Raw genomic sequence first — 14,193 nt, 5'->3', positions numbered from 1 at the left:
AGAGAATAATGAGAAAAATTGTAATTTTTAATGTTTGAGATAAACTTGAAATAATGAGAAAATATTAGGATATTTTCTCAATGAAAGTTAACCATTCTAAGACATTGTTTATCTAGATGTGCAGACTCGTTAAAAATGAAACATGAACAATATATGCAATATCTTGAAAGGACTGTGTAAACTGTAACGAATCGGCACATAGTGCTGGCCTGTGGCAGAGGTACCAGAGCCATTTTGAAACATTTTTAACAAAAATAATTTTGAAGAACAGCATAAAAGAAACAGGGAATTCTTTAATAATAATGCATTTATTTATGATGAATATTACACTGTCAGAAAATCAGTTTAATAAATCATATAAAATGTGCTTAGTATCACTGACAGTGTAGTATGGGAAACATCAGGATTATAACATGTCCTGTGTCATGTATTTGTAGAGCAAATGTACTGTGGTTGATTCTTTCATCTGGAATACGTGGCTCAAATAAAAATATTTTGAATGTATGTAGATAAAGGTCCTGTTTGACAAGGTCCATGGAGGTACTGATCTATATAACCGATTAAAGCCGACATGATAATGTTGCTGCCTGACACATGAGTGAAACTCAATGAAAAGGTCATGACTACAATGACAGGAAATATCACATGGTAATTGCAATTACAATTTGGTTTGATGTACCCAGTCATTTACTGTTAAAACTCTATTTGACAAGAAGGCCTCAGATAAGCAGGTTTATGAGGGGGCAGCAGTGGTCAGGCCTATTTGGAGGTCAAATACAAAGACAAAAATATTTTTTCCTTATCACAGAATTCAGAGTATTCTTTTGAGTATACCTGTTAATTAAAAGGCCACTTATGTTATAGCCCTGAAAAAACATGAAAAAGGTTTAAACTAAGCATACTTTTCATCATAATCAATTCAAATGCTGAGATTCATTCTTAAAATTCAAGGAAAGGATCTTAGCTTCAAATATTCACTTTGTCAATGTTATCTGCAAGTCAAGAGGCTGTTCAATGTCATCCCTACATGCAGACTACATTCCTTTTTTATTGGTCAGACCATCCGCTACACTTCAAAGGACCATGCCAAGATCCTAAACACCCTAATGTCCATGTGATTGTGATGGAGCATGGCTGGCTGGTGATGGCCTGTTCTGTGTGTACAGAGACCCCACAAAGCACACCCAGCAGCAGCCAGGGGAGGTAATAATGCAGACGTGCATTATCAAACAATAGTATGTTTTATAGCTATAGTCAGCAAATTGGGTTTATAACAAAGAATAGATCAAATTGGAAAAGTAAACTCCAATGAGTCTATTAGATCCTGACATGTACAGGACTGATAAGTGCTTGTTGGTTGATGTCGTTAAAGACGGTTCAGAGTATGTAGTGGACAGACAAGCAAGCACATGTGTTGGTTAGCAGCTAGGGGTCTGGGGTGGGGGTTAAGTGCTTGTTGGTTGATGTAGTCAAGGACTGGTCAAGATTACGTGGTGGACAGTCAAGCAAGCACATGTGTTGGTTAGCAGCTAGGGGTCTGGGGTGGGGGCTAAGTGCTTGTTGGTTGATGTAGTCAAGGACTGGTCAAGATTGCTTGGTGGACAGGCAAGCAAGCACATGTGTTGGTTAGCAGCTAGGGGTCTGGGGTGGGGGCTAAGTGCTTGTTGGTTGATGTAGTCAAGGACTGGTCAAGATTACGTGGTGGACAGTCAAGCAAGCACATGTGTTGGTTCCAACAATGGGGGTTGGGGGTGGGTCTAAGTGCTTGTTGGTTGATGTAGTCAAGGTCTGGTCAAGATTACATGGGGACCGACAAAGACGCACATGAGTTGGTTAGCAGTGGGGGGTGGGGGCTAAGTGCTTGTTGGTTGATGTAGTCAAGGTCTGGTCAAGATTACATGGGGACCGACAAAGAAGCACATGAGTTGTTTTGCATGGGGAATTAACTTGGTTGATGGCATCAAAGATTCTTCCTGATCACAGAAAAGAGTTACATACAAAGAGAGAAGTTTGAATTTCAGTAGAAGAGAAAAGAGCTAATTCATCCATCCTCCATGATCTGTCTTCCTGCCAGAAGATGTCAACACATGTGAAACGCATACAAATCTTCAAACAAAGTACTTTTAAACATGGAGCACATTATGCAAAAAGCTGCCATGTAGGTGGTCCAAGTGCTGTGACAGCTCCATGCATCATCTTTCATCAGTGCCTTCCTCACCAAGCTACATCATACTCCATCACAGCTAGTCTTCTGCACACACAGATCATAGCTACACCAGCTGTAGATACAGCAACCACTCCAGGACTTTCAGCATCAGTTAATGCCAGTAGGGAAAATCAGATACCTATATTGAAGCAGTTGCAATCTAGTTAAGACTGTTTATGATATTTAGGCTTCTGGATAACATAAGGAAAGCTATTCAAACGTAATGCTATCCCAATGTCCCTTAAACTTCACCATACAGACAGCATGTTTTCACACACTAAGTGATGTAGCATCTACACAGTGAATAATATAAGGTTGGTTCATAAACTACTGAAGCAGAATTTGAAATATGAACTTCAATCCCAAGAGGCATGTGTTGAAAACAGGTCAACAGTTTTGAAAAAATACATGAGCCACGATTTATGTGACCCCTGAAGACACTCACCCTCACAGAAGTCAACCAAATGATTTTACTTTTCAGTTCTATTTAACAATCAGTGACCTTGACCTTCAAACATTGTCATATGCAGGAAAATGTAGTGGTTTCACAAACATGGAATCTCTAAGTCATTCCATCTCTACACTCGGAACCATACTGATACATTGAGTGAATGACCTTGGCAATCACTTTGAATTATACATGGAAACAGTTTCCAAAACAACATAAGTAGTTCAGTGAAATCTTGTTAACTCAGGTGAGTAACCTCCTGTGACTTCATCTATTGTTTTCAGAGGTATTGTCAATTTGTATAATGACCTCTAATGATCCGTACTGCCAGGTTCCACTGTGCTTGATGACAAAGTCGGCTTTACACATACACACACTTTTTAATATAGACTAGGTCTTCAGCAACCCATGCTTGCCGTAAAAGGCGACTATGCTTGTTGTATGTCATTGTATCCAAATGGCATGGATCGATGCTCATGATGTCAATCACTGGATTGTCTGGTAAGAAAAATATATGGCTGTAAAACACTCACATTTTATTGTTTTGTTTGTTGTTTAACACTGCACCCAGCAATATTCCAGCAAAATGATGACCTTGTGTAAATAATCGAGTCTGGACCAGATAGTCCAGTGATTGATATTATGAGCATCAATCTACGCAATTGGGATACAATGACATGCATCAACCAAGTCAGTGAGCCTGACCACCCGATCCCATTAGTCGCCTCTTACATCAAGCATGGGTTGCTGCAGACCAATTCTTACCCAGATCTTCACAGGTCTCTGACATTGTAAATTTTCAAATAGGTTTTTATTTGGACTATTTTAGCTTGAATAACTTTTTTATTCTTCCTTTATTGCGTATATTTTTAAATACAACTACTGGTATGTACACCTAAAAACATGAAATGTCAGAGGTTTAAACAACATATTACCTCCTCCACACAACACATTTCAACATTGTCAGGCCAACCATCTGTTTGTGCTTGTCCTTGTAGCTTGAAAACTGAAGCCTGAAAAGGAGATTAGTCTTGATGGCAAGAGGACTCTGGTTAGGTAAACATCACCAGAAAAGAAAGACAGCATATGATGGATGAAATTTTCTTTTCTTACAAAGGTCAAGCGAACATATCGCCATGCTGATAATTGGAACCCTGGTATGAGGCATCAGTGAAGCATCAGTGAAGCATTTGAGAGGCATTTTCTATTGTTCAGTGGGACGGAGATAGGTCAGGACGCTGTATCATTGCAAGATTACTGTCTGTCATTATGCAGAGAAGGTACTGTGGACAATAGGTAGGGGCAACTGAGGGGGGGTGAAGTGCGGGAGCGAGATAGGGGATTATGTGTTACAGCATCCTCACTTCGTAATTCCCAACATCCTCATCTTATTGGGACAACACTGATCCTCCTAAAAGCTATTATCCATATCACAACTGTTAATGATCAATTTCAATGGTGTAGATTAATATCAAGACAAATTGTTTGCCACTTTGTCTGCCAGTCAAATTACAATTATCAATTGTCAAGCATTTGTGTCAGAGTGAATCAAGGAGCCAGATCCCACGTGATCCCCTGGGACCATATCCTGCTCCTAATTGCACAATACAGCGAGTAGCCTGGAGGAACATATATTGAATACTGCAGTCAGGAATAGCTAGTTGTAGGGTAATTTCTAAGATCGATTAGCTTGAGTTGAAACTAGACAGCAACAAGAATGATGTATATACACAACATATCCATTAGCCAACGATCTGTGACATATTGCTGTCACTGTAATATGAGGCACATGACAGACTGTCACAGAGTCAAGGGCTGCATGGTCAATAAGTGATTTGGACAGCCATGACCACGGTTAGGGATCTTGCCATTTGGCCTGTGACCACTCTGTCTGACTGTACAACATCTGGAGCTGTAGCCTCTGTAACCAGCACCAACAGAACAACCATGTCTTATTGTCTGGAACTGTAGCCTCTGTAACCAGCATCAACAGGACAACCATGTCTGACTGTCTGAAACTATAGCCTCTGTAACCAGCATCAACAGAACAACCATGTCTGACTGTCTGAAACTATAGCCTCTGTAACCAGCATCAACAGGACAACCATGTCTGACTGTCTGAAACTATAGCCTCTGTAACCAGCATCAACAGAACAACCATGTCTGACTGTCTGAAACTATAGCCTCTGTAACCAGCATCAACAGGACAACCATGTCTGACTGTCTGAAACTATACCCTATGTAACCAGCATCAACAGAACAACCATGTCTGACTGTCTGGAACTGTAGCCTCTGTAACCAGCATCAACAGGACAACCATGTCTGACTGTCTGGAACTGTAGCCTCTGTAACCAGCATCAACAGAACAACCATGTCTTACTGTCTGGAACTGTAGCCTCTGTAACCAGCATCAACAGGACAACCATGTCTGACTGTACAACATCTGGAGCTGTAGCCTCTGTAACCAGCATCAACAGAACAACCATGTCTGACTGCACAACATCTTGAACTGTAGCCTCTGTAACCAGCATCAACAGAACAGCCATGTCTGACTGTCTGAAACAATAGCCTCTGTAACCAGCATCAACAGGACAACCATGTCTGACTGTCTGGAACTGTAGCCTCTGTAACCAGCATCAACAGAACAACCATGTCTTACTGTCTGGAACTGTAGCCTCTGTAACCAGCATCAACAGGACAACCATGTCTGACTGTCTGAAACTGTAGCCTCTGTAACCAGCATCAACAGAACAACCATGTCTGACTGTCTGGAACTGTAGCCTCTGTAACCAGCATCAACAGAACAACCATGTCTTACTGTCTGGAACTGTAGCCTCTGTAACCAGCATCAACAGGACAACCATGTCTGACTGTCTGGAACTGTAGCCTCTGTAACCAGCATCAACAGAACAACCATGTCTTACTGTCTGGAACTGTAGCCTCTGTAACCAGCACCAACAGAACAACCATGTCTGACTGTCTGGAACTGTAGCCTCTGTAACCAGCATCAACAGAACAACCATGTCTGACTGTACAACACCTGGAACTGTAGCCTCTGTAACCAGCATCAACAGAACAACCATGTCTGACTGTACAACATCTGGAGCCGTAGCCTCTGTAACCAGCACCAACAGAACAACCATGTCTTATTGTCTGGAACTGTAGCCTCTGTGACCAGCATTAACAGAACAACCATGTCTTATTGTCTGAAACTATAGCCTCTGTAACCAGCATCAACAGAACAACCATGTCTGATTGTCTGGAACTGTAGCCTCTGTAACCAGCATTAACAGAACACTTATGTCTGACTGTACAACATCTGGAACTATAGCCTCTGTAACCAGCATCAACAGAACAACCATGTCTGACTGTACAACATCTGGAGCCGTAGCCTCTGTAACCAGCACCAACAGAACAACCATGTCTTATTGTCTGGAACTGTAGCCTCTGTGACCAGCATTAACAGAACAACCATGTCTTATTGTCTGAAACTATAGCCTCTGTAACCAGCATCAACAGGACAACCATGTCTGACTGTACAACATCTGGAACTGTAGCCTCTGTAACCAGCATCAACAGAACAGCCATGTCTGACTGTCTGAAACTATAGCCTCTGTAACCAGCATCAACAGGACAACCATGTCTTACTGTCTGGAACTGTAGCCTCTGTAACCAGCATCAACAGGACAACCATGTCTGACTGTCTGAAACTGTAGCCTCTGTAACCAGCATCAACAGGACAACCATGTCTGACTGTCTGGAACTGTAGCCTCTGTAACCAGCATCAACAGAACAACCATGTCTTACTGTCTGGAACTGTAGCCTCTGTAACCAGCATCAACAGGACAACCATGTCTGACTGTCTGAAACTGTAGCCTCTGTAACCAGCATCAACAGAACAACCATGTCTTACTGTCTGGAACTGTAGCCTCTGTAACCAGCACCAACAGAACAACCATGTCTGACTGTACAACACCTGGAACTGTAGCCTCTGTAACCAGCATCAACAGAACAACCATGTCTTACTGTCTGGAACTGTAGCCTCTGTAACCAGCATCAACAGGACAACCATGTCTGACTGTCTGGAACTGTAGCCTCTGTAACCAGCATCAACAGAACAACCATGTCTTACTGTCTGGAACTGTAGCCTCTGTAACCAGCACCAACAGAACAACCATGTCTGACTGTCTGGAACTGTAGCCTCTGTAACCAGCATTAACAGAACAACCATGTCTGACTGTACAACATCTGGAGCCGTAGCCTCTGTAACCAGCACCAACAGAACAACCATGTCTTATTGTCTGGAACTGTAGCCTCTGTGACCAGCATTAACAGAACAACCATGTCTTATTGTCTGAAACTATAGCCTCTGTAACCAGCATCAACAGGACAACCATGTCTGACTGTACAACATCTGGAACTGTAGCCTCTGTAACCAGCATCAACAGAACAGCCATGTCTGACTGTCTGAAACTATAGCCTCTGTAACCAGCATCAACAGGACAACCATGTCTGACTGTCTGGAACTGTAGCCTCTGTAACCAGCATCAACAGAACAACCATGTCTTACTGTCTGGAACTGTAGCCTCTGTAACCAGCACCAACAGAACAACCATGTCTGACTGTCTGGAACTGTAGCCTCTGTAACCAGCATCAACAGGACAACCATGTCTGACTGTCTGGAACTGTAGCCTCAGTAACCAGCATTAACAGAACAACCATGTCTGACCGTACAACATCTGGAACTGTAGCCTCTGTAACCAGCATCAACGGAACAACCATGTCTGACTGCACAACATCTTGAGAATAAGGAACAAGGTGGTTCGAGTTGTCTTATATTTCTTACATTCGGTAAACGAAACAAACTTCAATATTCAGTCAAAATTTAGCAAACTGAAAATGAATGCTTATTTTGTAATGTTTATTCACAGGAACACACAGTACCCTCGTGAATAGGTGAAACCTGATAATCTGGTGATAGTCAATAGTCTGTGAATGGATAACTGGAGACCCAGTTGCCAGATGGGAGGAAATCATGGGGATTTTTACTAATTGTAGCACGTGTAGCAGCTGTAGCAGCTGTAGCAAATGTTTCGACTGGACCAACAGAGCTCCTGTCAATGATTGTTTCATATAATCAAAGTCAGTTTAAAACAACACAACTTTTCAGATATGGATAACCATATTACAACAATTTGTTCATACTGTTTTAGGTACATGACATAACTGTATAACATTTACCTTCTGTTGTATCAGCAGATTTAGAAACATCATACCATTACACATTCCGCCCATGCATTTTTCTGATTTATGCATTACTTTGCTGCGGAAATGAGACATTAAGTATAATGAAGAGGATCATGCATGATGCTGAAACCAATGAATGTATAATACAGAACACAGTTGTATAGAAAGTAGCATGAGTAGGTTGGGGCTTTCATGTTCTGAACAGTATTTAATGGCAGGTCAGCTCTATGTGGAAGAAAGTGAGTGTGTTAGGAAAGTGATGCAACACGAAGGAGGGACACAACTCTGCCCCTTCATGGAGGAAGATTTGCCGGAGATTGAACAAGGAAGATATAGAGTTGGTTACCATTAATTCATACATGTCCTTCACATTTTAGAAAATACATATTACTAATTCCTGCTTCACTCCTATTCAGAGAATACCCTGTTTTATATGTTCACCAAAATTCAATGGAGTTATATCATTGGGTATTATTTAACTGAAACGCCACTAGATTGAGAGAAAACATGGGTACAGCTGATTACTGCTTCCGGCTAAGTTTATGAGAAATTACACATGGTAATTGTAAGCCCTGCATATTAAACAATGCCTTGCATAACAAGAAATACAGTTGAAATGGTAAATCTTCACATCTAGAGATGTTTTATCTCCAAGTTTGTTATCACCTGTTTATTCACCTGAATTTGTTGAAGGGATATGATGTAGTTTTTGACTGTGCATAATACTGGAATAATCTTATGCACATCATAATAGGGTAGTTCTTGCCTCCTTGGAATATGTGCAGGGGAGGTAACTGACAATGGATTTAGATATCAGGAAATTCATTTATTTGGACAATATTTGAGAAAACACAACTATCCGGATAAGTGTGGTCCAACTGTAATTTACTTGCATCACACCACAAGATGTAAACACTATAATGTGATATATTTGATGACCTACAATGTCACTGGACAGCCTGAACCTTGGTAGATGTACTTTGTATGGGCTGCAACTCCCTGGGTAGGGAGCTAGGTCAGCCAGAGACAGTGGGAATCACAAACAACAGTTTCAAGTTGACCAAAAGCTGTTGTGTTGACTATCAATGTAGAAATCAGTTTTATAACAAAATCTTACAAGGCAGTCTGCATGTAAACTTGCGGCTTGAAGCATGCAATCTCGTCTTATTCCAAGCCTGGGGATATTTGATTAAATTTACTGGTATACCTGTAAGCTTGGCAAACCAGTGATGCATATGGCCAATATCCGTGCTTTCCATACGACTGCACTGATCCCAATTACACCGACAGGAACCCTGTGGCAGTGGTCTCCCCGGAGAGAGGAATCACAGTCTTTGTTGTGGTTACACTTGAGGGGAATATTGTTTCCTATCAGATATGTTAGTCTGTGTTCTTGACTAAATCATGTCCCATGACAGGCCATTGTTTCTGGCTGAATCCTGTCACATCAAACCCTCAAAGCCAGAGAGTCATCATAACATATTTTATTGGCAAAACAGTGATGAATGTTATATGAATAGACCACTGGAAGTCATGACCCCTGGTGTTTGCAAAGAGAGTAAGCATGCCCTGCTCTACCAATAGCACCCGCAACTTAAACAATTTTAATAAAAAAGGTAGTGTTTGTCATGACTTTATGTTGTCTTTTATTGAATCCAGTCACATGACTTGCCACTAACTTTGACAGACATTCATTAAATGGCTTTTCCATATGCTCCATAAGGAATAACACGGTCTTGATATGAGGGAATGGGATGATTCCTCACATGCCACAACAGTAGCCTTCTTGTGATATGAGAAACATTCTACACATACTGGCTCAGCATCAAGACAATAATGTTACACGTCAACATGTTTATGATAAATGAAAGAAAGAAAGCAAGAATGAATGAATGAATGAATGAATGAATGAATGAATGAATGAATGAATGAATGAATGAATGAATGAATGAATGAATGAATGAATGAAAGAAACCAGGCAGACAGAAAGGTCACACCCTCAGAGATCAAACACTAGCCAGCTCCTGCAACTTCATTGATTAATCATTACAATTAATCACAACCCGATATGATGTGGCACTTCCCAATTGCAGCAGGCATTATTGATTCTGTAGACACGACTGTGTGCACAGCAGTGATCAAACAGGGGCTGCACTATACTGCCACCCACACTACATGCCCTAGCCAGAACACACCCTTTGTCAGGACTCCCTACGCATACATGTGTGACGTTTAAACGATGTATTTTGTTTTTATTTTAAAAGACAAAAAGTGATCCGAAAACATTTCTTGTTCGTGTTATACGGTTTTATTCATGGTATTCTCTTTGCTTGTTCTTTGTCTAGGCCAAGTTAATGAATATGCATAGCACGTGCATTTCATGTTAGGGGGAATCTTAGTTATAATACTTAGGATTTTAATTGGCTGATTTGATCATCTGCTTCAATGACATTGTACCTGGTGGTTTCGTGTGGCTTCCATTGCATTTTGAGAGCTGAACATAGTAGAATGGTCACCAGGTTAGTTTATATATTTTTTGTGAAAAGGTCTAACGTTATTAGGTCCTAGAATGGTTTGTATTATATATAAACTAAAGTTCTAGACTAAAACATCTATTTAACTAATTTTGATGTTAGCATTTTATAGACGTAAACTTGTAGTTGTGTTTTGCTACACTGGTTCAGGTTGCAAAGTTCATAAAGCTAATGTTTCAATTAACAGTTTAATAAATATTACATTTATTGCCAGTATCAAGTGTGTAGGTTGTATGTGCTGTGATAACACGTTCTGAGAATGTGAGGAGTAACATGTTATCAGTAATGTGTGCTTGTGATAAGCGTGTGTTGAATGTGTGTATTCTTATTTAGGTATAAGGTATTAAGGTATCAGTTTGCAGTGTTGCTTTGTCTTATAGGCGGGTGTGCTAATTTTGAATAAGAAATATTTAGATGTAAATTAAATTCTCATGTAGAGAATATATGTATTGTTTATGGGCCGAACACACCCCTTGTCAGGACTTCCTGCACTATTCTGTACCCCACACTACATGCCCTTGCCAGGGAGGCAGAACACACCCCTTGTCAGGACTTCCTGCACTATTCTGTACCCCACACTACATGCCCTAGCCAGGGAGGCAGAACACACCCCTTGTCAGGACTTCCTGCACTATTCTGTACCCCACACTACATGCCCTAGCCAGGGAGGCAGAACACACCCCTTGTCAGGACTTCCTGCACTTTACTGTACCCCACACTACATGCCCTAGCCAGGGAGGCAGAACACACCCCTTGTCAGGACTTCCTGCACTATACTGTACCCCACACTACATGCCCTTGCCAGGAAGGCAGAACACACCCCTTGTCAGGACTTCCTGCACTATTCTGTACCCCACACTACATGCCCTAGCCAGGGAGGCAGAACACACCCCTTGTCAGGACTTCCTGCACTATTCTGTACCCCACACTACATGCCCTTGCCAGGGAGGCAGAACACACCCCTTGTCAGGACTTCCTGCACTATTCTGTACCCCACACTACATGCCCTAGCCAGGGAGGCAGAACACACCCCTTGTCAGGACTTCCTGCACTATTCTGTACCCCACACTACGTGCCCTAGCCAGGAAGGCAGAACACACCCCTTGTCAGGACTTCCTGCACTATTCTGTACCCCACACTACATGCCTTGCCAGGAAGGCAGAACACACCCCTTGTCAGGACTTCCTGCACTATTCTGCCTCCCACACTACATGCCCTAGCCAGGAAGGCAGAACACACCCCTTGTCAGGACTTCCTGCACTATACTGTACCCCACACTACATGCCCTTGCCAGGAAGGCAGAACACACCCCTTGTCAGGACTTCCTGCACTATTCTGTACCCCACACTACATGCCCTAGGCAGGAAGGCAGAACACACCCCTTGTCAGGACTTCCTGCACTATACTGTACCCCACACTACATGCCCTAGCCAGGGAGGCAGAACACACCCCTTGCCAGGACTTCCTGCACTATTCTGTACCCCACACTACATGCCCTAGCCAGGAAGGCAGAACACACCCCTTGCCAGGACTTCCTGCACTATTCTGTACCCCACACTACATGCCCTAGCCAGGAAGGCAGAACACACCCCTTGCCAGGACTTCCTGCACTATTCTGTACCCCACACTACATGCCCTTGCCAGGAAGGCAGAACACACCCCTTGTCAGGACTTCCTGCACTATACTGTACCCCACTGTGTATAATTTGATGAACCCACAATGATCAAAACGACATGCAGTTATTCTTACCCATATTTGTTTTATTTTATTTTGCCAGCACAGCCAGCATCAACACCTTTTTTTTGTGTCAGCATTAACATGTGGTAGGCAAGGTGTACTTACCTGACAAAGTTCTCCGAATTTGGCTTTTTCTGTTTGTGATATATCCAAGCTGAAACAAAGAAGATGTGAATCAGTGAGTGAGTGAGTGAGTGAGTATGGTTTTTACGCCGCTTTTAGCAATATTCCGGCAATATCACGGCGGGGGACACCAGAAATGGGCTTCACACATTGTACCCATGTCAGGAATCGAACCCGGGTCTTCGGCGTGACGAGCGAACGCTTTAACCACTAGGCTACCCGACCGCCCCTGTGAATCAGTAATCAAGACAGTCTGAGTTGCTCAGTCTAGACTATAATTCACAATAATATCCAAGATACTCTCCATGATCCTCGCAATACCATCGGCATCACAACATCATCAGCATCACAACACCATCGGCATCACAACACCATCAGCATCACAACACCATCGGCATCACAACACCATCGGCATCACAACACCATCGGCATCACAACACCATCGGCATCACAACATCATCGGCATCACAACACCATCGGCATCACAACACCATCGGCAAATCAACAATCTTCATTAAGTATCTGGACATTATGAACACCAGTAGTAGCATTGCCATCACGACAATAATCCTCATCAATTTTCTACAGCTGACAACAACAGCAGCAGCAAGTAACGTCAACTCCATCATCATCACCAACACCACAGCTACAACTATCACCACCGTGATCCTAACATCATGATCCATCCATTCATAAACAGCACTAAGTTCGAGTGAGTGCATGGGTTTCACACAGATTCTGTAACGAGCTTGTTCTCTTCTAGGAAGACAACTCAGTATACCTGTACGACAAACCATATGTACACCAGCATGGCATGGTAATGTCAGCAAGGTGAAGTCAGGAGGGTGAGGTTGTGGAAGGTGAAGTCAGGAGGGTGAGGGTGTGGAAGGTGAAGTCAAGAGGGTGAGGGTGTGGAAGGTGAGGTCAGGAGGGTGAGGGTGTGGAAGGTGAAGTCAGGAGGGTGAGGGTGTGGAAGGTGAAGTCAAGAGGGTAAGGTTGTGGAAGGTGAAGTCAGGAGGGTGAGGGTGTGGAAGGTGAAGTCAGGAGGGTATGGGTGTGGAAGGTGAAGTCAAGAGGGTAAGGTAGTGGAAGGTGAAGTCAGGAGGGTGAGGGTGTGGAAGGTGAAGTCAGGAGGGTGCGGTTGTGGAAGGTGAAGTCAGGAGGGTGAGGGTGTGGAAGGTGCAGTCAGGAGGGTGAGGGTGTGGAAGGTGCAGTCAGGAGGGTGAGGGTGTGGAAGGTGAGGTCAGGAGGGTGAGGGTGTGGAAGGTGAAGTCAGGAGGGTGAGGGTGTGGAAGGTGAAGTCAAGAGGGTCAGGTTGTGGAAGGTGCAGTCAGGAGGGTCAGGTTGTGGAAGGTGAAGTCAGGAGGGTGAGGTTGTGGAAGGTGCAGTCAGGAGGGTCAGGTTGTGGAAGGTGAAGTCAGGAGGGTGAGGTTGTGGAAGGTGCAGTCAGGAGGGTGAAGTTGTGGAAGGTGAAGTCAGGAGGGTGAGGTTGTGGAAGGTGAACTCAGGAGGGTGAGGTTGTGGAAGGTGAAGGCAGGAGGGTGAGGTTGGGGAAGGTGAGGTTGTGGAAGGTGAAGTCAAGAGGGTGAGGTTGTGGAAGGTGAGGTCAGGAGGGTGAGGTTGTGGAAGGTAAGTTCAGGAGGGGTGGTTGTTGAAGGTGAACTCAAGAGGGTGAGGTTGTGTAAGGTGAGGTCAGGAGGGTGAGGTTGTTGAAGGTGAGGTCAGGAGGGGAGGTTGTGGAAGGAGAGGTCAGGAGGGGAGGTTGTGGAAGGAGAGGTTGTGGAAGGTGCGGTCAGGAGGGGAGGTTGTGGAAGGAGAGGTCAGGAGGGTGTGGTTGTGAAAGGTGAGGTCAAGAGGGTGAGGTTGTGCAAGATGAAGTCATGACGGGAGGTTTTTG

The 14,193-nt window shown here is 43.3% G+C and overlaps 1 protein-coding gene across 1 annotated transcript in view; it reads right to left on the bottom strand.

The window, feature by feature from the left end:
* Nucleotides 1-14,193, bottom strand: part of LOC124138956 (uncharacterized protein KIAA0513-like) — a 95,406-nt gene that overhangs the window by 40,237 nt on the left and 40,976 nt on the right. The window contains exon 3 of the mRNA XM_046505881.2: nucleotides 12,279-12,327. Coding sequence (XP_046361837.1) covers nucleotides 12,279-12,327 — 49 coding nt within the window. The remainder of the gene's footprint in view (nucleotides 1-12,278; nucleotides 12,328-14,193) is intronic.

The sequence above is a fragment of the Haliotis rufescens genome, unplaced genomic scaffold, assembly GCF_023055435.1.
Source record: "Haliotis rufescens isolate VD_foot unplaced genomic scaffold, xgHalRufe1.0.p SCAF_19, whole genome shotgun sequence".
Taxonomy (NCBI): Eukaryota; Metazoa; Mollusca; class Gastropoda; order Lepetellida; family Haliotidae; genus Haliotis; species Haliotis rufescens.
Note: the sequence above shows the minus strand (reverse complement) of the source record. Positions and strands in the feature narration are given on the sequence as shown.